Raw genomic sequence first — 23744 nt, 5'->3', positions numbered from 1 at the left:
TCAGCGTTTCGGCAGGGAATAAAATTCCCCCATTATTTCGATGCAGGGGATCTCTATCCAGTGTCATGTGCAAGGGGTTGATTTCCTTAGCCCATCCCTTCTTTCGATGCCAGGCACCCCTGCCCTGCCTGCGAAGCTCCGAAGGCATGCTGTGACTGCAAGGGGTCTCGCAGACTCCCTCTGGGATCACAGAGGGGCTGAGGGAGCCCAGCACCGTGTGGATGCGATGGCGTTTGGTCCCAGCCTCCGGCTGGCCTGGCGTGTCTGCGCAAGGCTGGGCTTGAGGTGAGGCAGCGTCCTCCCGGCCACGACAGTGGGGCTGCTCTTCAGAGGGTGAGTCCCAGCCCGGATTTCCTTTGGTTCATGAGATGAGCACGTTGTCAGATGTTCACCTTCGCCAAAAAACATCTGAGATGGCAGAAACCAGGCAGGAGCCTCAGGAGAGCAGCGACTCGAGGCTGGGGGACCACAGCGGGGGCTTGGCAGGGATTCAGGGCTGGGAAGAGGCAGCCAAGCAAGGATGGGGCAGGCATCAGGGGACCTGCTCTGGGAACCGGGCTGGGAACCAGAAAAAAAAACAACCCAGGAACAGAGGGAACTGCTGTAGCCGGAGGTGCTGCACCGGTTAAAAATAAATACCATCCTGCTGCGGGCAGCTGGTAGGTACCTCCTGGGGCAAAATACCAACCGCTGAGCACAGGATTTTGCCGGCTGCCTCCGTGGGCAGGGCTTGCTCTGATAAACACTCGCTGCCCCTGCAGCACACAAGCTGAGCTCCCTGGAGGTGTTTCCTTGTGGATGGGTCCCTGCTCCTGCGCCCTCGGTAAGCTGCCCAAGCCTCTCTCCTCGTCCTCTTTACACACTGCTTGGGTTGTAGCACAGCAGGTTGAACTCCAGGTTTTCATCCCAGTGCCGGAGCAGGACAAAGAGCTGCTGGGCTGCGGCTTTCACGGTGGCCAGGCTGTATCCCTCCGGGAAGTCCTGGTTGCTCAGCCACAGGTTGGCCTTGGCAGCCACCAGCTCCCACTCGATGAAGTAGGAAGCCGAGCTGTGCTCCAGCCAGGCCAGGGCCACCGCCGTGGCCCACAGCATCCCCTCCGGCTCCGTCTGCTGCTGCAGCTCGATGTCGAACAGCAACGCTTGGACCTCGGAACCATCCTCCGAACCCCGGCCGCTGTTAGCTTGCCACTCAGCCGAGGCCGGCGTGCTCTCCGGGGAGGAGAAGCGGCGGATGGTGATGGCTGGTGGGGAGAGTTCCTTCTCAGCTTTCAGAGCTTTGGAGATGCTTTCCACGGCGCTGCCTGAGAAGTGGCGCAGGCGGACAGCGTCTTCCACGTGGCTGACGGGTCCCTCCGGCACTGCACCTGGAGCAACGTCTCTGGTGGTGGGACTCTTCCCGTGCCCATCGGGAACCAGAAGCTGCCGGCCAGAGCTGAGGCTCTTGTGCTCCGCAGGAGGACTGGCCTTCTTGGTGCTGTAGGAGCTGGAGGGGCTGAGGGCCAGGCGATGGCAGGCAAAGGGAGATGTCCACTTTAGCTTCTCCATGGGGATGTTGATGGCATCACAGAAGGCTGAGTTCATCAGAAAGGCACCGCAGGCCAGCTGCAGAGATGCCTGCAAGTAACGGTGGGCACATAGAGGAGCTCTGAGATACCAATTGCTTCTGGGAAGCTCAGGAAAAAGGCATGGATGGAGCACTCTCCATCTCTGAACAGACCATCAGACATGGCCATCAGAGACAGCAAAAGGCAGGATCCAGGGGGATCCTCTTCCCCTCTGCTTCCCTGCAGTGACCACGCAACCCCGGCAAGACCTGGGAATGAGCTGCTCACCAGGGGAAGGTAGTCGATGTTCTCATTGTCACCCTCGGAGCTGGCTTCGCTTCCTCTGCTTGGAGATTTACTCATGAACCCTTTGGCAGCTCGAACCAGCAGCCTGGTTTTACTGAGGGTCAGCCTGCGGGAGGACAGAAAGGTGCCCATAACCTCGGTGGCCCTCTGACACCCACCCTCCTCTCCAAAAACCACCGCTGGTCCCCAGACACTGGCATCACACTCAGTCCCGGCTCTGGCCGGTGTCACTGGGGTGTCCCTCCTCTCCCCCTCACTTGTGTTTGCATCAGACCCACAGAGGTGGCAAGACAGTTGCTAAAGGCCGAGGAAGGCTGGCCCTTACCTAGCAGCAAAGAGGCTCTCGATGGATTTTGGGGCTTGTGCAGAGGAAGCAGACAGGCTCTGTAACGGCCCTGGGAAGAAACACGAAGCTGGGGGTAAAATGAGGTGCTACAGGAGAGCAAAAGGGAGCAGAGTACACGCCAGGACATGGGCTGGCTTGTTCTGCTGCTGAGACTTCAGAAAAACCCTTCTTCTCCCCCTACCTCATTTTTCCTATGTGAATAAGGAAATTTCCACACCTCTCAGAAAAGAACCTGGGAGAAATCTACAGCAAAGGCCCCTTCAGGCTCTTTCTTTTGCAGCCAGAAAGGAGTCAGGTCTTGTGCTCACCAGCCTAATTTTAGGTCATCAGGTTTGATAAAAAACCCCAAAACTCAACAGAAGTATTTGGTGAAAAGCCCAAACCATGGGCTTGATGGACCTGCGCCCCGGCAAGTACCGTCAGCCATTTGCCCTACCTTCGGGGAGACCGCAGCGCTCCCAGCCCGAGGAGGAAGGGGTGCTGCAGGGTGACAGGCTGCTCTCCTCTGCATCTGCAACGGAGGAACCACATCAGCAACACCACCCAGCCCAAACAGCCATTGTGCCACCACATCGGGTGCGGCGTGGCCGCTCTCCCTCTCCACGGCGTTATCAGGTTAATGAGCCTGATTGGGGGCAGTTTTAATTCAGCTGCAGATCTGACAATGCCAAACAAAGTCCTATCCAACTCGTCTTCATTAGTGGAGGATTTGGTGACAAGCAAGTGTCTCACATCCCCTTGCCTCTAATTACACTCGGTTTCATCCCTCATGTTATCTGTGTTAGGGCTGCCAATTAACTTCCAAGCATTGTCAGCAGCCACTGCCTGTGATTTGGGGCTTTCAGAGTAAATTGCAGCTTCTTCTCCATTTATGGAGATGGACCTCAGCCAGACACACATCTGGTGAGCACCGTGTTCAAGGAGGAAGGCAGAAGAAAAAAAGACCAGAGATGTCCCTTCATAGACTGACCCACTGAGATCTGTAACACCAGGAAGGAGACGAACGCCCAAGGAATCTTACTCATGCTGTAAAATCCGTCATCTCCATTCTGGCCGCAAACTGACTGAGGATGTCCAGGGGAAAAGCCACGATGCCTTCTGTTTCCCGAGCTCAGGCTTCTCTGGCTGCCTTGCTTGGATGCCGCCCCTTGGCACGAGAGAAGGGAATTGCCAGCGTTAGAGAGGGACTGGCACACACAGGATGGCAACAAAACCCACAGAACTCATGAACAGATGAGCTTGGGCATCTCTGGGCCTCCAGACCTAAGAGCAGACCTTTTGGCTGGCCCAAGGGGAAGAGGTTCTCGCCACCAAGAGCGGCAGCCCTGCTGTCAGCCCACCCATGACCTTGGGTATACGCGTCTGGTGCTGAACCGAGCCATGGTTTCATAAGGTGTGCTCGGAGCGAGGTTTCTCAGGTGACACCCTCCCTCCCAGGACAAGACGTCATCCCTCCGCCAGCCCCACGTTACCTGTGTGGGTGTACTCCACGACGGTGGGCAGGTAGGCGTTGGTGCTCAGGTCCACTGGCATGAACGCCGTGTACTTGCTGATGACGTTGCACGCCTTGCTGGTGTGGACAGCGTTGACCTGGTACCGCCGCCCAGATCCTGCCATGGGCGAGACACCAGGGTTAGAGTCCACGTGCCCCATGGGCTCCATCCATCCCTCGGACCCAGCTCCCAGCACACCTTCCATGCTTGGGCTCCATGCCCAGCAGGGACTGTATCCCTCTAAACTCTGCCTACTGCTTCCTCTGCTCTCAGTTTACATTCACAGATCCACCTCATGGAGGAGTTTGACAAGACCCAGGGACACATGCAGCCCAGAGCAGCGATGCGTGGCTGCTGTTGGACCCTCTCAGTTTGGTGCCACTTCCCAGCTCCAGGTGACTAACTCCTTAAAAAGACTCAGTGTCACCCAGCAGGTGAAGCAGAGGAGCGCAAAGGAGCACGAGCTCGGGCACTGAAGCAGGAGAAAAGTGCCCGGCAGCTGGAAGCGGCTGCCATTTGGGAACTAGGTGAGACATTCCCTAGTATTTCCCCAGTGCCTGCCCTTGCATTAACTGGAGAGGCTGCTGAAGCTGTGGAAAGCCCACCCCGGCGCAGGGCAGGGTCTGCCGGCAGCCAGCGCGCAGGCTGGTGGGAGCCGCGCGTTACCGTGCTCGATTTCACACTCCCTCTCGGCAAGCTGCTCCAAGTCCCGGATGACCGACTTGGCTGCCAGGTGGTGGAAGGTCTCACTCCACAGGTCTGCGTCGCCCTCCGCCTGGCTCGCCCGCTCTTGGAAGAGAGGGTGGATATCGAAGGTGACTTCCCACTGCACGGGCTCGTTGCTCCTCAGCCCCTTCACCACCGCCTTGCAGAGGGTCCGGGGGGCGTGTGGGGAGCCGCCGGCAGCGCTGAGGTTGAAGTCCTGGGGCTCCCAGTCAGAGGAGGTCTCCGTTTCAAACGTGAAGGAAGGATGCTGGGCAGACTCTGCAAAGAGGGGAGATAATTAATCACATCTGTGGGAGCTGAATTCCCCGCTGCCACCAAGAAACCATAATTAATACTTCCTAATTTTTGCATGGTGGCACAGGGTGTGACGCCACGCCGCTGACACCCCGGCACAGACAGGTGAGGCTGGCCGTGCCTCCCCCTCCCCAGTTACCCAGGTCCCCGGGGCTCCGGCTGTCCGAGGAAGACCACAGGCTCCCGCTGGCATCCAGCGCTCCCAAGCCCCTTCCCGGAGCCGCTTGCTGCAGCCCGTCCGGCACTGGCGGGGAGTCGGCGTCGTGACAGAAGGACATGCAGCTCCGGTGGAGCAGGGACGGCCGCCGGGCACCCGCGCCGCGGATCCTCGTGGCAGAGACATGCGGGCTGGCTGCGAAGGGCTGAGAGCAGAGCAGGCGTCGGGGCTGGAGCCGGCGGCACAGACCTGCTCTGTCCCTCCTGTCCCATCCCGTCTGCTCCCTGCCCAACCCCAGCGCGAGGTGCAACCACACAGGTCGCTCTGTCAGCCCCGGCTGGGATCTGTGCCCAGCCAGAGCCCTCCGTCACACCTGCAGGGTGTCCCCAAGGGACCCCAGCCCCAGGGGCTCCTTCCCCAGACATGCAGGAGGTGAAATATGAGTTTCATCCCTCCAGACATTTTAATGACTTCACTTGGGAACCAAAGGAAAGAAGAGAGACAGGAAGATCAAGGACCAGTTGCTTAGTAACGAAAGGAGAGAGGCGCAGGAGATGGGGAGAAGGGAATTTTTATCATCTTTTTTTTCTGTGAGACTGTTTCTCCACCTTCGGGAGACATGAATCCCCCCCCTCCAGCATCTCGGGTGCCACATCCCGCACAGATGTCCCCCCCTGTGGCTAGCCGAGACACTGAGCTCTGGCTGTTTCCATCCCCACCCCCAGGGCTGTGGGAAGATCCCCCTAAAACCGACAGGCTCTCTCTTACCTTCCTAGCACAGCACCAGCACGGGACAGAGGTGGTAAGAAGTGGTGGATCTCAGTGCTGGATGGGAAAATGCTTTCTCTGGGTGGCAGGCAAGAACGTGGCCTCCATCACCACCTCATTTTTGATACTCTATGAGACCACCAGCTAAAATGGGAGGCAGGCAGCTCCAGGAGCTATTTACCAAGCTAATACTGAGATATTTAAAAGCAAGCCAGCCACTGAAACCCCTGACAGACCCTTTCCATTCAAAACCGGCTCCTTCTGCCCCAGCTCTCCTCCCAGCCGGAGGAAGCCAGCCAGGAACAGAGCTGGGGGTTTAAGCTGCTGATTGCCAGCGCTGACCTTTCCTTCCCAGCACGGCGCGTGTGGAGCTGAGCCGAGGGCTCACGTTCACACCCCTGAAAATGTCAAGCCCTGGCAGCCGGACTGGGAGCTGAGAGAGCTTGACTGGGAGCCCTCCCAGCACGAGGGATAGCAAAACCAGGCTGCATTTAATTAAGACCAGGAGGCATGCTGTTAACCGTTTACTGTCCTCCAGAAAGGAGTCGTTTCCACCCCTGCCCTCATGCTGAGCATCCTGTGGGCAGGAGGATGCTTTGTGGACCTTTGCAATGCAGGCAAGGTCACTGGTACCCCTAAAACCTACCACTGCCCGCTTTCATCAATCGATGCTGCTCGCCACCCTCACTGCTGCAGCCGGCGGGCAGAGGTCTCATTCCTCCCTGCAGAGCACTGACCCTTCTTCCCCTTCAACCCCTCCTCTCACCCCGCTTCACCCAGCCCATCTCTAACCTGCAACAGAAACCGAACGAAAGTCCCAGACATCCCGCTCCGAGTTTCCATGGGAACAAAAGCGCTGCTGGTCCTCCCAGCCCTGCAGATGCTGATTTCAGAGCCGAGAATCCTGGCGATGCCAAGGATGGGAGAAAACCATTCCTACCCTTCCACAGAGCAGTGGGAAAATCTTCCCAAATGTCACCTGCTATCTGCTGCAGGCAGGGGACATCACACGGACCAGCAGATGTATCATCACATGGGTCCATGTCCCAGCCTGGCGCTGCATATGGCTGTAGTTCTGGCTACAGCAGCGGGGGATCTGCTTCAGCATGGAATTTCTTTTTCCCTGCAGGGCACAGATGTGCCACAGCCCTAAGGAGGGTTTGTGTCGCATGGCCAGACTCGAGGGAAGTAAGAAGGAAGCAGCAGCCTGGGGATCAGACGAGCAGCAAGGTGGAGTTCCGGCCACTCAGAGGAAGGGAAGAGGCATTTAGCAAAGAAAAGCTGGGCTCCCCTGGGGAGGAACGGCTCTGGGATATCAGGATGGTGCTCTGCTCCCTGCTTGGCTCGTTTCTTACATGTTTGTGATGTGCTGCAGCACAAAGCACAGGCACATGTATATATATCTCAGAACTAGTGTGAGCCAGGCTCTTTCCTTCTGCATCTGAGATTTTCCTGCTGCTGCACACTGCCCTCCACCTGCAGGCGAAGCCTCTTGGGGGTCACATACCTGGAAATCCACCTGCCAGGGCTCGGGGCTGACCTGCTGCAGGTCCTGCAGGTGGGTTTTCCGAAGGGGGTTTTTCACCAGAGTGGTGCCGGGATCACTGGCTGTGGGCACCTTCTTGCAAGGCTCATGGTCAGCGATTTGGGTCGTGCTGTACGCCCGTCTCCTGGAGGAAGCCTTCATGTCTGTTCCTGCACGATGGGAGAGAGGATCAGCTCTGCTCTAGAGCAGGACCAGCCAGCACCATCCATCCCCCCTTGGCTCACGGTGGGCAGTGGGGAGCCCAGCCCTGTGGGTGCTCAGCCCTGCATGGTTTTAAGTGAAGCAAGGAAACCACGAAAGGAAATAAAAGCCTACACTCAAAATTCCTGAGGATGTCAGGAGGTTGGGGAGGCCTTGTCTGAGCAGTTTTCAGCCAGAAAAAGTCTGACTGCATTTCCCCAAACCTCCCTGGAGAAGTCAAGACAAAGGGTTTACTAATGAAATTTCATTAGCGCAGACATTCTCCTGTCAGAGCAAGAGTAAAATTTCATCTGGAAAGGCGTGATTTCTCATCGCTTCTGACAAGGTTGAGGGGATGCGCAGCACAGTTCCTCTCTGAATCCGAGGGAAGAACATTCCGTGAGTAACAGAGATTCCTCTGTCGCATGGCGGTGCAGCCAGTGCTGGGGTGCAAACTGCCGCTTTATGCCACATGCTGCTGACACAAGCGCCCAGCCAAGCTGTGATGGTGAGGGGGAACACCCTGGGGACAGGGACAGGGCTTTGGATCCATTCCCCCACCTCTCCTGACCTTGAACAGCAATGTGAGGGCTGGCAGGGAAGTGACTGCTTTGCAGGTGCAGAGATGGTCTAGCTGGGTTACCCATTTGCTTGTTCTTCTCCTCCGCACACTGGAGGGCAGCTTGGGAAGCTTGGAAAGAATTATGTGGCCAAAGCTAGAGCTGCTCGGAAAATCCCTGGGGAAGTCACTTCTCCAGGGCTTCCCTTGATTTTCTGACAGGTTTGGATAAAGCATCCAAACCAAACCGACTCGCTCGAGCCTCGGGAGATCTGTCACCCCTCCTGCAAACCCCTCCGGTGCTTTGCAGAGATACAGCCAAAGTGACTTATTTGTCAGACAAGCAAATCAGCAGAGCAAGTGACAGAAGCTTCATTAGAAAGACAGGGGCATCACACCCATGTTTGTACAGAGGAAAATCTGACCGGTGTCCGTGTCTGATTCTCCCCCGGGATCTCTGCCCACCACCAAGTGGTCGGGGGCATGCTCGGCGGGGCAGCAGCCCTCTGAGTCTCTGGAGTGGTTCCAGCTCTCCACGCCTGCTCCTTCCTCTTGGGAGTGAAAGAAAACAGAGCTGCCCGACTCCTGGGAATGCATCATGCTGTAACGCCGCCTCTTGTCCTGGGAGAAAGCAGAGAGAGGAAACAGGTCCTACCACTGCATCCATCAGCTGGTTCCCAGCCAGGAGGAGCCAGTGCTGGTGCTCCAGCACCCTCCGTACAAAGTTCCTATTTCTCCCCAGTGTCTCACCCACCGTCTCCCTTGAGGGCAGAGTGAAAAAGCAAGGGATGTCTCCTGACTGTGCCCAAAGAGCGGAGACGCTGACTTGCGCTGCTCCCGGGACAGCCCCCCAGCCAGCGCAGCGTGCACTCACAGATCGGGGGTTGGAGATGTACAGGGAGGTGTCGCAGATGATGCCGTAGCTGACCAGGCGGTCACCAGGGAAGAGGCAACTGGTGCTGACAGGGGAAACTAACACCTCGGTGCTCTCAGGAAAGACCCACTCCACGGACACGTCGCTCAGGACCGGTGCCATTGCCTTCTTCAGCGACTTGATGATCTGAGGCAGAAAGCAGGGGGGAGAAGTTATAGAGCAACTGGCCGTGGTGTGTGCCACGGTACACGCGCCATGTGTCGCAGGGAAGGGGAACATTTCCCCAAACAAACCCATCAGCCGATTCCTCCCTCTCCTGACCTTAGACAGGAGCCTGCTCCCTCTTAGACTGCTCTGACACCCACCCTGGCACCCCCAGCCCCTTGGCACGGTTATAGGGCAGCAGAGCAGACAGACACTGATAAAGCACAGAGCTGATCTCACACCGCCTGTTTCCAGCTCACAGCAAGGTGGGAGCTTGAGGCCAGAGGTATCTTGCTCCAGTGCAAGGCAGCATCCCCTGCTCCCCTCCAGCACCCAGGAAAAGCAGTTAACCCTCACTTGTCCGAGCCCTAGCCCTGCCCCAAGCCCCAGCACCCACGCACCGACTGACAGCACTGCTGGTTTTGGTACAGGTCCTTGCTGGCACAAGCCACTGCCAGAGATAGCAGTGCTCTGCCAATTACACCTGTGGAGAAGACCAATATCCGTGAACATCTCACGGACAAACCTACCAGGGAGCCATCTACAAGAGCTTCTCTGCGCACCGGGGGAAGAGAACACCAGATTTAGAGGCAGAACAGCTCAAATATTCTCTATTGTTCACTGTTTTTTCCCAGGCTCAGGAAGACACCAAGCTGTGTTTTATAGGGCCATTAATTGATGCCTCAGACTGCTGAAGGCACCAAGCTGCACAGTCTGCAAAGCTCTTTATTAATAGCTCTGTAAAAAAAAAAAAAAAAGAATATTTCCCTTCACTGTCTTTGCTTTTAATTTACATCAGAAATGCTGATGCCGTTCTGGTTTAGAGAGGTTTTTGTGTGCTCCGGGTTCATGTAGAGGGGTGGACTGCTGAACTCCTTTTGAGATTGAGAACACAGGGGCCAGCTTTTCAGAGATACTTCAGAGCTAAAGACCCATTTCTCCCCGGGTTTAGTCATCCAGCGGATGATGGGCTGGGCACTGTGCCCTCACCAGGGGACAGAGCCATTCTTACACCGTATTTGAGGCACATCGGTTTACTCAGTCTTCACGGGGAGAGTGGAAAGGAAGAGGCTCCCCCCTTTGCTTTCAAGCCGGCTTAATAGGCAAAGCTATTGCAGCATATTCCTCTCCTTCAGACCCTGGGTACTTCTCATCTGAGCAATGCCAGGGCTGAGCCTGACTTCAAAACTAATTGGCTGCTTTGATGCCAGTTCCTCTGCCCTCGCCGGTGTCTGAGGCAGCAGCTACCTTTGAAGCTAAAGCTGCTGTATCGTGGCTATCGCTTCTCCCCATCCCCGCGCAGAGGGTAAACACACCCTCCCACTCCCTCTGACAGCCGGAGATGAAGATGCTCTTTCATCCCCTCCCGCTCACCCACCTGCTGCCGAGTGGGAGTTGGAAAGGCAGCACCAGGACGGGGAACGAGACCCACTAGTGAACCACAGCCTCCCCCTCGCTGAGCCAGAGCATCGCGGGAGCCTGCCAAGGTGCTCCCCTGGGAGCGGGCAGCCGTACCTTGGGCTGCAGCCTCTCGTCCTCCGCCAGGAACTCGGCGATGCCCCTGGACACGGCAGCCAGCCCCCTAACCAGTCTCCTGCAGGCGTTTGGCCCGATGCCGAAGCTGTAGCACCTGCAAAGGGACAGGGAGTGTCAGGATCCAGGGGACAAGTCGTCTCACCCCCCAGCCCCACGCAGCTCACCCACTCCCTGCAGGCAAAGGCTCTGCCCAGCTTTATCCTATTGCTATGCAGTTGTCCAGCATGTCTGGAGGAAAATAAATCAGCTCCTCCTTTAGGTGGCTGGCAGGAGGGTCAGGAAGCACCAGCCCGCTCCTCTCCACAAACTTCTGATCCCTTCCCCGAAGAGCAGCCTTCAGCTGTGACACTCAGGGGCTCCCCAGCAGGACCCCAAGCCCTTGCCTCCTCTGCAAACACAAACAATCTGCTTTGCTGCCAGTTCAGCTCTTTTCCCTGCTGAGTGTCTGTGGTCAATAGCACTAAAAACCCAATAATTATTTCTGCTCACAATTAAAATAAATGTTTTCTCAAGGAAGGAGGAAACAGCCAGGCGAGGCTGCTCCCCTGACTCCCAGCTCAATGAGTCAGGATTTGGTCTGGGCTGAAGCTGCAAACCCAGAGCCAAGCTGGAGCCTGGGCAGGGAGGGCAGGAGGCAGCAGTGCCTGCTGGGGGTGGATGCAGTAGGAAGCCAGGAGGGATGGAGATGGGTGGGATATGATGTTCAGCCAGGGCAGGGGAAAGCTGAGGAAGAAACCACCTTCAGCAGCAAACTGCATCTGCACGAGGGGCTTTTCTCTTAGAGGTTTTTAATTCCCAGCTGGCCGCAAATCTTAGGTCAGCCTCACACCCCTGTTAAATAAGGCTCTGATCTGCTTTTGAGACAGGGGCCATGCACATGGCTCAGTGGTGCACTGGGCACTGCCTGCCAGGGTCACCTGAGACCACACTCCGACTGCATTTAGCCCACCACCATAAGCCTCTGCAGGAGTGAGGGGTGGGTTGCCCTATACAGCTGGGAAGCACTGAGACCTCCGTATAGGAAAAAAACCCACAGAGCAGCTTCCCTGATAAGCCTTGAAGTCCGAGGGATGAAAAAGGAGTAAGGTTTTCTTACATTTTCCTTTTGTTTCATGCCCCTTACTAAAGAGGCAGAGGAGAAACCAGACCAGCCTGTCGTCAGAGCTGGGGAACCAGGCTGGGAGCTCAATGCACAAATTAGCTGCTTTTTACATTGCTCTTTTTCAGCATATTCGATTCTGCACAGCCCTATCCTGGAAGCAGCTGGGGCCAGACCCAGATGTGCTTTAAAAAAATAAAAAAAGCAGCAAGGAAGATTGTTCTGTGTCAATCTCTCCTAGCAGGAAGCATCAGACGAGAGCCTGTGAAGTTGTCAGCCCAATTATGCTGCTTTTGATTGTTTAAAAAGCATCTGAACTTCTGGGATCTGTTCCAAACCCTTTGAGGTTCTCCCATGGCTCATACCAGCAATCTCTCCTGCCTCTCTCTCTGAAGCAGGGATGTCTGTGAGATGGAGCCCTGTTCAAGGAGAAGAACGTCCCTCACCATGCCAGGCTTTCACCCCTGTGGTGGCCAGCCCTGCTGCCCTCCATACCTGGTGGAGCACGAGTGGTTGCGCAGCAGCTCCAGGACCTTCCCCGTGTTGCTGATGGCCCCGTCTGTCAGCAGAAAGAGCAGTCGGGGATGGCCCCTGTGAATGGGCTGTCGAATGACCCACTTCAAAGGTGACAAGATGTTGGTGCCACCCATATCGGCCCGGATCCTCTTGATGCTCTCGCAGGCGATGGCCAGGCTCTCCTGCCCAAAGCAGCAGCAGAACCATCAGCCTCCGCACTGTGCCCTCCAAGCACCAAGGAGACGTGGTTTCCCTTCACCCACCTCACAGTAAGTCTGACTGACAGGGAAGAGGGTCTTGAAAGTGGATCCAAACCCAATGACGTTGAAGAGACACGCTGGCATCAGGCTCTTGAGAACGACCAACAGGGCATCCTGGGGGGTGGAAGCAAGCAGACGTCAGGCACACTGGACCTCTCCCTGGCTGCCCCAGCTTCACCAGTGAAAGCTCTGCCCAGACCCCACCTTGCCCTCACACCTTATTCCCACCTGCATTTGGCTGCAGGCTTTTGATAAGAAGACAACTGCTTCTTTCACATGCACTGCACCGAGAAAGCACTCCATACTACTCTGCCCTGTCCAAACTCCCTTAATGAGCTTTGGGTCCCAAAGCAGTGAGAAAAATGGGGAGCCTTAAAAAAAGAAAAAAAAAAAGAGCTGAACAAATTTTTCTGTTTGTTTTTAAGTGATTAAATTTGTGCTTGCAACACGGTACTGCAGCATGGAGCTAGTGGGTGAGAAGCAGAGTGTGAAATTGAGAAGTGCGACACGCAATGCATTTCAATGTCCAAACTTGCAGAAAATAAACAAACAGCTTCAAGTTACACAAAAGGAAAAGCCTCCCCCATCCCCAATTCCCTTGTATTCATAGCTGGCATCAATTAAAATAACTGGGAGAGACAGTTTTCAGCTATTTTCTTTACCAGAGGTGGTTATCTAACTTGCCTATTCCTGGTCTTTACGTAAGGGAAGAGCAATTTAAATCGTCTCAGACATCTGTGATGGCTGTGGACAACTCCAGGACAGAGCTTGTGTTAGCAGCAACTGGGCAAGAGCTACCCAAGGGGCTCCTGAGCTTGCAGGGGCAGCAGGAGCAATTAGCGTGGCAGGAGAGGAAGGCCAATTTAAAGCAAAGTGCTGGCAGTGTTCCGGAGCAGCCTGGTTCTCACTGTTTCTGTGCTGATCAAGGCAGACTCCTGCCAGTCTGCCTAGGGCAGCAGAAACCCTAGAGCCAGCCCCAAGAGAAGAGCTGCCAAGGTCAAACGAGCAAGAACAGCCTCCTTGCTTTGTCATACGCAGTGGCAAAGACCAAGTAACCGCAGAGGGGGGGTTCTGGGGCTGCACACAGAGAGCCCCCAGCCTGGGAACGGCCGCAGGGACATGGCTGGCAGGTCACTCCAGTCCCCAACCCCTGCAAGACTCAGCAGCAAGGCAAAGTCGGAGCACTGCGAGTCGGTGAAATAATGTACAAGAACGGGGCTGCCCTTTACCAGGCTCCAGAGTACTTTACAGCAAGCTGTTATCTCAAACCTACGAGAATATATTTATACCGCTGCTTCCCAGATGGCTCCTAGGATGCCGGCTCTTCCAAATCTCAATGCTGACATCCCATCTTGAAACTAATTACAAGGAAAAAAACCCCGAATTTCCAAATATTTCTGTTAAAGTGCTTCCCAAAGTGGGCAACCGATGCCTGCTTTCTGTTTCAGCAAGCAGAAAGATTTGTTGCTTCTTGTAAATATTGATCTCGATCCTGTGGCACTCAGCAACTATATGGCAACTCAATAAGGAGAGATGTTTGCCTCCAGAGAATTCAATTCCCAGTTATTAGCCGTGTTTTGCCAGCGAGTCCACCCGATGCTGGCACTGACTCTTCTCCTGGACTGGGAATGGGCTGGGAAAGGAATCAGTTGCAGGAAATTTCAAGCCCTGAATTTTCCACCCCAGGCACTTTTCCGAGTGCCCTCCTGCTCCGCAGCAAGCCGCGTCCTCCCGGCTGCAGGCAGCCAGCCCACACCGCCCGTCCCCTCCCTGTTGGCATCTCTGCCCCTCAGCTTTCCCCACGGCTCAGGTCTGAGCCCCGCCACAGCACTCATCCAGCAAGCTGAGGACGATGCAAATGTCTCCATCAAGCCTAACCCACCCAAACCCACTGAGAACAGTCCCCGCTGCCAGGTCCCTGGTGTTTGCAAGTCATAAACCAGGACAGGGGACACAGAAGAGGAACAGTGGGTTTCTCCCTTGAGGTCTCTCCTCCGAAATCTCTGATATCTCTCCCAAAATATTTTTCCAGAAGGGGAACAGCCATTTTCCTGTTTTTACAGCCCTCCTGCAGACAGGACTCCCAGGTCAGGACCTGTTGGAGAAGGGCTCTGTCCCTGCAGGGTCCCCATCCCCACGGGACAAAGCAGCCTCCGCGGAGGCTGCAGAGATGCGGTGCCCAAACCCAGCCATGCTGTGGGTCCGAAAGCAAAGACCTGGCCTGGGGCAGAGATGCCTCCTGATTCCAGCCTCCGAATCCTGCTGAGGGAAGGGGGTACAAAGCTCAGAGATATCCTGGCTGCTTTGGTGGATGCAGGGAGATGGGACAGCCTCCCTATCCCAGAGGAGCTCTTGCAGCCACCTTTGGGCTCCCTGGCATCCCAATCCTTGCTGCCAGCAGTGGCCATCCTCCCGCAGTTCCCATGGAAACTGGAGACAGATGGGTAAGGAGGTGGGCTAGGAGGTGGGCAAGCTCAAGAAGTGGGCCTGTGTGAACCTCGTGAGGTTCAACAAAGCCAAGTGCAGGGTCCTGCACCCCGGTCACGGCAACCCCCGGTGTCAACACGTCTGGGGCTGAAGGGATCGAGAGCAGCCCTGCGGAGGAGGACTTGGGGGTGTTGGTGGGTCCCCGGTATGAGAAGGACACGGAGCTGCTGGAGCGGGGCCAGGGGCGGCCACACAGTGACCGGGGGCTGGAGCCCCCCTGCTGCGGAGCCAGGCTGAGGGGGCTGGGGCTGCTCAGCCTGGGGGAGAGACGGCGCCGGGGGGGCCTTGGGGCACCTCCCGGTACATAAAGGGGCTTGTAGGAAAGATGGGGACAGAGATTTTAGCAGGGCCTGTTGTGATAGGACAAGGGGTAATGGCTTTAAACCAAGAGGGTAAATTTAGACTAGATATAAGGAAGAAATTTATTGTGATGAGGGTGGTGAAACACCGGCACAGGTTGCCCGGAGAGGTGGTAGGTGCCCCATCCCTGGAAACATTCAAGGTCAAGCTGGACAGGGTCTGAGCAACCTGATCAAGCTGAAGATGTCCCTGCTTGCTGCAGGGGTGGGACTAGGTGACCTTTAAAGGTCCCTTCCAGTCCAAACTGTTCTGTGTCTCTATGAAGATGCTTCCTGCTGCTCACCCTGGGCAGCAAGTGCTGCAGGAGGGGGTGCAGCCCTACCCAGGGGAGCATTTGGGTCCAAATCTGGGTGGCACTTGTGTTAGGAAAGGGTGTGAGCAGGACACTGGGGACACACCAGCTCACTCAGTCTCTCAGACACCCAAATGCAACTGAAGCCCTCAGATGAAGCCTGCCTCTGCAATTCTCTCGCTGTCCCCAACAAAGATGCACGGGGCAGCACAGACCCATGCCCCGCTCGGGAGGATGCAATATTCACCAAGCTGTTGGGGCTTACCTGGGCCTGAAAATTAAGACAGAAACTTTCCAAGAGAGCTTTTTGCCAGATCCTGCAGCTTCTCACTGACACCTGCCAGCTGGCAGGCATCAGGCACCAACCTGGCCTCCAAAGCACCTTAGGCAAGGATAACGATAATTAAATAGTTACCGGAGTGATGTCCCCTTTGATGGACAGAGCGGTCCCCAGCAGGTTCAGGGCAGGGACCCCTCTAGATCCTTCAGGCAGCGGCACAAAGCCAAGCCCAGCTCTCATGAGGCAACCTGCAGCTGGGTAAGAGTCATAACTGACAGAGGAACCTCAGACCCACAAAATATCACAAGAAGGCCTTTCTATGGCCCTTGTTTGATCCAGAGGTCTCAGCACACCTCTCGTAATCCTCCACTAGACTGCTGGTGTTCATTTGTGTTTGAAACAGGACGCATCATGTTCAAATGACTTCTGCGAGTGCACAGAGACAGCCACCAGCAAAATGTCTCCTAACGCGTGGACAGCACATCACCCCGAAGCTTCCCTTGGAGCTCCTGGGAGGTTTCCCCCTAGGCAGCAATCACCCCAAGCCCTTGTGGAGACACAGAGAACTGGAGAAGGGATGCACAAGACATGCACACCAGCAAGAGGGGGAAAGAAAACATCTTTGCATTTGACGTGCTGATAGGAAGAAGGGGAACAGAACCGGGGAGAGTCAGCTTCGCTGCAGGTACCTAACAAGTCGCACAGTTGACATGACTAAAGCTACAGCATGTAATTACCCCCCAGCCCCTCATAATGAACACTCATCAACGCTCAGCAACCCCCACTGCTCTCTAATATTCATCCCTCATTGGCACGCAGGCACTTCCCCTCCTGCGTGGTACCTTGACGCGTTTGATGTTCACACCGCTCATGCTTCTGCTGCGGTCTATGAGGAAGATAAATTCTCCTTGCGCTTTCCGGAGGTCTGGCTGGATGGTCCTCAGGTCAGGGCAGAAGTTGAGCATGATGACAGGGTGGTGGGGGATGTCCTTATTCAGTCGCTTCCTGATGATTTCCATCTGCAAGAAAGAAGGAGAGAGCTCGAGAGGTTGATTTTTCTGCCCTTTTCCCTCCAAGGGGAAGCAGAACAGGGCTGCCTGCCTGAAGATGTAAGCGCGTGGCCTTTTGGGGCAGGGATCGGCTTGTTCTGGCCTCAGTGGTGACAGCACCTGAGCTCAGGCTGCACCACAGCTTGTTCTGTCCACACCCCCTGCGGAGCTGCTCCGTGGGTGAGCGGGATTCCTGCCTCCTCCCAGGCACGGTCACACTTTGCCCAGGGACAAAGGCTGGCAGAAAGGTTAAATCGGGGACCCCAGCACACACGGAGCAGCTGCACGCTCGGGGGAGAGCCTGGAGGAATGAAAAGACCTGCCCCTACGCAGCACCTTGCAAGACTGATTCCCCAAACATTTCATTAGATCCCTCCTGAAAACCTCGTGCAGTTTAATACCGCACCGAGGCACGCTGCAGGTTTTGTCCATGGTCACTCAATAATGAAGCGCGAGATACAGCCCTCAGCATGCTGTATGAACTGCTGCCACTCATTCCTGCAGCCCCTGCTCTGCTGTTTTTTCTGACCATTTCTTTTGTCATTTTTCTTTGTATGGATTGAAACGCTTTGGAAAGCCAAATCGGTTGCTCAGGACATTGTTCGATAGGAACCCGCATGATATATGTCTCTGTCCTGCACACAGCTCTAATGGCTCTCTGCATTTTCCCTCATTCTATTTCAAGGATCAGTCTTCATTAAAAACGTGATAAAATTAAACTGGAAAAAAAGCCTCTCGCGAGGGGTTTATAGTCTGCTATTATGTGCGCACAAAGCAGTCCCGGGTTCACGGTCTCAGCTCGGTGAATCAGCACATCACTGCTTTCGAGGGAGCCCCGGGACCCCATGGCAGCCCATGGCCTTTCATCCCGGGGTCTGTGGCACGGAAACATGTTCCACAATAAGCAGCTCGGTCCTCAGGGGCTTTGTTTGCCTTTTTTCTCCTCTTTCAAAGGCTGCTGTTTCATGCAGGTTTCACCAGGAGTAAACCAGACCCCAAATAACCAGGCTTTTTTCTCCAGCCGTGAGTCATATTCCTAGAGCTCCGAGCTAACGACCAACCTTTATTTTACGTAACTCACTAAACTCAAGCGTCCCTGTGGATCAACACATACACATGAGCTCTACTTTTGGCTGCACTGCCTGAGTGCTGAGTGCCTCTCCATCCAAGGACCGAATCGTGGCCCTGGACCTACCCGCCACACTCCCTGGGATTCTCTCAGGGAGCCAAGACATAAAATCCCTGTGTGATCGGGATGAGCCCATCACCTGGATTTCCCAGAATGGATTTTACGTGTGAGCCTTCAGTAAACAGCCTCAGAGCTGCTGCTACAGGTCAGCCAGAAAAGCGAGCATCTCACCCGCACCATCTCTCCTGCTGGCCTCCCCTCCCCTCTGTTCCCCTTCACCCGTTATCCAATTACAGTAAACTAATCAGTTCTTGTCGACCGGGGACTTGATTCCAGTGTGCATTCATCCCCACCACCCTGCTGGCTGACGAGCATCCAAGGCTTTTGCATAACAAACCGAGGGAGGAGAATTAATTATCATTTACTGCTGAAATTTCTGGGCTAATTTAATTTAAGCCGAGAGGTGCCCAGTGTCACGCTCTGAGCAGCAGCGATTCCAGCCCATCATTTACCCCAGATATTCAGGGCATTTTCTCTGCTTCTTGCCCTTCTCCATGCAGTTGCTTCCCAGTCCTCCTGGGGCAAAGAGGTAGGTTTCCTGCAGGGAAATGGCTCTGGAATGATCCCCCCCTAGATAATTTGACATGCTAAAGACACAGAAATAATTAGAGCCATCTGAGCTGTAGCGTGGGAGTTTCATTTCGTTCCACCTGCCGCATGCTGAACACAATTAGAGAAGATGCCTGCCGTGCGAGCAAGCGCAGTCCTGATCCTGCATCGCGCTGCAAAAGAATGCGAAGGGCAAAAGGAATAAGAAGAGGGTCGGTGTGTCTCCAGTGAAAGGAGAAATCACAGCAGCACAGGGAAGCACCTCTGCAGCAGGTTTGGGACGTCTGCCAGGTGGGCGCTCAGGCACATGGAGGAGTTTAAGGGGAAATGAGCATCCCCGGTCGCAAACGAGAACGTGGGTGCGGTAGGTGCAGTAAACCAGGGAACTGACACAGTACACCCAGGGCTGGGGCTACACAAGTGCGACGTCTGCCTTAGGTGAAGATGCCCACCCTGGAAATTCAGAGGGCTCGGGCCAGTCCACTCCTGCTCAGTGATCCCAGACACACTGACATGGCAGCTCAGAAGCGCTAGGCTGTCACTCACTGCTTCAGAATTGCTAAAAGATGAGGCACAAATCCCAGAGCAGATATTTTTCTATTTGCTGATCAGCAGAACAAAGAGAAGTTTCTCCTACCTTGTCTTCAGTTCAGCTCATTATTCCAAGTAAAATCACTTATTTCTCTCTGACAGCTATCCAGAAACGGTAAACATTTACTGAGCAATTAAAAGAATATTTTATTCTATGTCATTGCAATAATTATGATACCGTTAATGCTATAACAATGTACCTATCTAATTATGCTATGCTAGACTAGTACTAATTATACACACAATAACCATCTCAGAGCTTCTTCCACACTCAGTTTACCAGAAGCACTGCAGAGTTTTCCCCTCTTCCTCCACATCAGCCCCTCTCCGAGGTAGGATGCTGCAGAGCTTATTGGGCCAGTGCAATATCTGGTACTGCAAGCAAACAAGCAGTCATGTGCTTGCTCAGCTCCAGTCCCACGGAAAACCCCAGCTAACCCCTGCAGCTTTTGCTTCTCACCTTTTTCTCAGCGCTGGGGTCTTTCTTAGTGCCTTTAATGAAATCATTCTTCCCCTTCAGGTGTCGTTCATACTCTGCAGGTGTCATATCACCTTCCTCCATTAAGATGTGAGGCATGTGGGGCTCTGGAAATGCAGAGAATCGGGTGAAAAACAGCCTTTGCTAAACTTCAGGTCCGGCAGAGATGCAGGTTGTGGAACCAGAGTGCTACATCTGAGCTTGGGCAGCATGGACAACCTCACAAGGGTCCAGGGTTCTCTCCTAGAAAGCCTAACCCTTAACAATATTTGCAAAACCAGAGCTAATCCAGCTGGCTCTAGCACTATGGGGGAGGGTCCTCAGAAGGGGCAAGACCAGCAGAGAGGAGACAGAGCCCACCTACCACTTGGATGGATCAGGATCTCCACGGGTCTGTCAAAGGTGTGCTTGTTGGCCAGCGTGATCATGATGCTCTTGGCGGAGCGAGCGGAGGGGTCAGCGTCCGCTCGGATCTCGTGCGTAGGGCTCTCAACACCTGCCCGGGGAAACCGAGGTGCGGTTAGGGACTGAGGATGGGGAAGACCAGGGAGAAGAGACAGCAAGATGGCTGAGGACAGGAACCGAGCGGACTGTGCAATGCTTCTGCCATAGCAACACCCCACGCTAACATCAGCACTGTAATGGCAAATCCACCCCAGCACGGTTAACTTGCCAAAACAGACTCCACGTTTTGGCAGGGCAGAGAAGGAGGAAGATTGTGGACATTGCCTTGAGGAGGTGATAAACCAGCCTGGTGCAGCAGGACAGCTCCACCGCTCCTACCTGCCAGCAAGCACGGCCCCCGGATCTCCAGGTGGAAGCTGAACTCGTACTCAAAGGGGTTGGTGGCCTCACGCTCCAGCAGCTGAGCCAGGCAGAACCTGCTCCCGTGCTCCTGGCTCCCCGATCCACAGTAGTGCTTCTCCCTGCTGGTGAGATGAACCCAAATCACCCCTGTGCACATGGTGATATCCCCCCAGGGACTGCAGATCTGCTGAAGGTAAAGCCTGCAGCAGCTCCTCAGCCTCCCGCAGCAACAGCAGGCTTCTGCTCTGCCAGCCCCGCACCCCCCAGCTCAGTCCTAGCCAGAGCCCACCCCGTGGGTCTTCGTACGTTCGGAGCTGGTGGCTGGAAAGGCTGCTGGCACTCTCCAGGCTGGGCTGGGGGACCCTGGGGACACACACAGCTGGCAGAAGGACCCTCACAGCCCCACTGGGCAGTGTCTGCAGCTCAGAGGAGGTGCTGATGAAGATGGAGACGCTTTCCAGGGGAGGAATCATGCCCAGGTTAGCCACAAAACCAATCCTCTCCAAGTCCTCATCCATCATGATCCTTCCTGCACAGAGAGAGGACCACACCAGGGAGACACAGTGTCACAACCGTGGAAAATGCTCCTCTCCAGGTCTCCCACGACCACCCCAGCCCTGGAGCAAATGCCCAAACCAGCCCTCACTGCACACATCAGTACTTCTCTAAAAAGCTCTCCAAACTAGATGAGACTGCCACTTTTGGCAGACACCACAGGGACACGAGCACCACAACCCAAGGCTCAGCCTTTCAAAAGGAGCCCCCTCGATGCCATGGCATATGACAACCTGCCACCTCCCCGTTCCTTTCCCCCTGCTTTTCTTCCCCACGTTCACTAAAACGCCCCCGATCCCCTCACCGCTTCCGTCACGAGCTTTTCCATCGGGGAGGCTGCAGCTGTTGAAATACATGTCATCTATCTTGGCTTTATCTTTGATCTGCACTGTCACGGCACGCTGGGACACGGCAGCCTCGAACCCCACGACGGTGGTGCACTCATCCAAGGGGTAGACAAAGAGACCTGAGAGCCAGAAGGTTTTTTAGCAACACCAAACACTTGCCCAGACCCAACAGCCAGGATGGCAGCAGGGCAGCTCCCTCTTGGCACAGCCCTGCATGCTCGTGGGATTTTTCCAGCTTAAAAAATTGTAGCCTTGGACTGTGAAGGGTACAATTGAGGACTCGCTACACTTGGTTACTCGTCCTGCAAGCATCTACAAACTTCAGGCACGCACAGAAACCCGGCGCTGAGATATCCCTGGCTCTAAAGCTCCCGTAGTAAGTAGCTCTTGCACTGGGAGCTTTGCCCCTTGAAACTCGCCTTCAAAAGCCTGAGCTTCTGGGTTGCAGTAGGTGAGCAAGGCTGTCATCCCGAAGGCATAGCCACTGACGCACGATGTCACCTCCGACGCGGTGAGGGGGATCGGGGAGCGGGTCGTCCGGTTAATCAGCCCTGGCATCTTCGTGGGGGTCTGGCGGCAATGGTGGGGTCACACGCAGCGAGCTGGGGAGAGGTGGAAGGGCGAGAATGACTGAGGAGCCCTGAGTGCCCAAAACACTCGTGTGCCCCTGCCACCTCATACTGCCTGCTGCAGCCCTGGGGACAGAAAGGTGACCTGGGGCAGGATGAGACCTGGGCTTGACAGGTCCACCACTGGTGGAGGTGGGGATGGAGACAAGACCCTGGTGAGAAGACACAAGGCAAACACACCAAATCCCCACTGGCGCTAGGGAGGAGGTTCAGACTGGGGACACCGTTCAGGGGACACGCAGCCAGAGGTCAGTGCTGGGTGCTGGATCACGCATCCCAGCAGCTCCCACACCCGCCTACTGCTTGAGTTTGGGCAGAATGGGGTTCACATCTTATTCTGGCCCTCCTGCTTCTCATTAGCCTCCAAACTGTCAAGTTTCTCCCGGAAAAGCCTGTGATGCTGAGAGTTTTTCCTTTCGGCTGCAGGCAGGCAGAGCAGGCAGCCCCCTGCCCTCCCCCGCCCTTGCCCACCCTGGCAGGGCTCTGCTGCCCCACACCTCCAGAGCCTTCCTGCAAAGGCTGACTCATCCCTCCGCTTTGCTTAGCAGAGACATTCAGATGCAAAGTGGCTACTTCTGCCAATTACATTTCAACTTTTTTTTCCCCAGCAAGTTCCCTGTTCCAGCTCATCTCCCCCAGGACCCAGGGTTTCAAAGGAGACCTTGCAGGTAGCTCTCGGGCCACATCCAGCTCCCCTGGGGCATCGGGAGAAGTTGCTAGGCAGCAGTTCTCCCTGGCTGGCTCTGCAATGCTTTATGCAATGATTTACAAGGCCCAGGAGGAGCCAGCAGCAGCAAAATACATCAGTTTCTCATTTCCTAGCAGTCCTGCGTTATTAAAACCACCTTTATATGCAAATGCCACGGAAGATGTGAACGGCAGACATCAAGGCCACAAGCTCCACGAGTGCTTGGGCAGGAAAACGGCATTAAGAGAGGAAAAAAAGGAGAGCAAAGGAGAGCAAGCAGGGCACCCAGGCAAACAAAACAGCAGCAGAGAGGATGATGGAAGGCAGTACTCTCAAGGCACACTCCTGAATCCCTGCCAACAACCTCAGCCATTCCCGATTTAATCCTCCTCTCCCCGCACTGCTCACGGCCGAGCTGCTCTGGGAGGTGGGGGATGCAGCCAGAGGGATGCAGCCCTGCACGGTCAGGAGATGCAGGAGTGTGTCCAGCTTGACTGCTCCAGCATGGGAGTCTTCCGTGAGCCCAGGGGAGGCCACCACACACTGGGGTGCTCCAAGTCATGCTAACAGGGCTCGTAAAGTCAGGAGCTGGCAAGAGTTCACCTGCTACAGGGAGAGATAACAAAGGTCGCCTGGCTGGCTGCTGAGATGTGGCAAAGGCCATCAAGATACCTGGAAGTGATTAAAAGCCAGATGAGGAAAGAAGGAGGGGGAATTATTTTGCTTCAGGGGAGAAAGCAAGCAAAAAATAACAAGGGGGAGATGTTCTCCATCAGCCAGGCACAATGGGAACTCCTCATGGGATTGCCAGAGAGGTGAATTCAGGCTCCAGGCTTCAGCTTGGCAACTCTCCTGGCTGCAGTCTTACAGCAGAGCCATGGTTGAGATCCAAGCACCTCCTGCATCCGCGGGAGACTGGGGACATGCCTCCCATGGGAGCCGCTCGGCCAGCGGGCATCACTCAGGCCAGCACAAGCGTTGAGGGACCCTTGGTGGGACGCAGAACCCCTGCCATGTCCTGTATAAAGCAAGCCA

General features: G+C 55.3%; 1 protein-coding gene across 1 annotated transcript; it reads right to left on the bottom strand.

Annotated features, from left to right (window-relative positions):
* Positions 1 to 599: 599 nt before the first annotated feature.
* VWA5B1 (von Willebrand factor A domain containing 5B1) lies at positions 600 to 21950 on the bottom strand. The gene is made up of 21 exons (XM_037380058.1): positions 21812 to 21950; positions 21350 to 21511; positions 20797 to 21019; positions 20467 to 20612; positions 20048 to 20179; positions 19666 to 19790; positions 16670 to 16846; positions 12412 to 12522; positions 12128 to 12330; positions 10513 to 10627; positions 8794 to 8979; positions 8345 to 8540; positions 7142 to 7329; positions 4849 to 5071; positions 4356 to 4673; positions 3669 to 3806; positions 3218 to 3343; positions 2633 to 2707; positions 2176 to 2245; positions 1833 to 1956; positions 600 to 1614 (listed from the first exon to the last, which is right to left on the bottom strand). Exons 1-21 carry the CDS (start codon positions 21948 to 21950, stop codon positions 856 to 858), a joined length of 3936 nt encoding a protein of 1311 aa, XP_037235955.1. The 3' UTR covers positions 600 to 855.
* Positions 21951 to 23744: the final 1794 nt, after the last annotated feature.

This window comes from Falco rusticolus, chromosome 3 (assembly GCF_015220075.1).
Source record: "Falco rusticolus isolate bFalRus1 chromosome 3, bFalRus1.pri, whole genome shotgun sequence".
Lineage (NCBI taxonomy): Eukaryota > Metazoa > Chordata > Aves > Falconiformes > Falconidae > Falco > Falco rusticolus.
The sequence above is the reverse complement of the archived record's forward strand: the minus strand, read 5'-3'. Positions and strand labels throughout refer to the sequence as shown.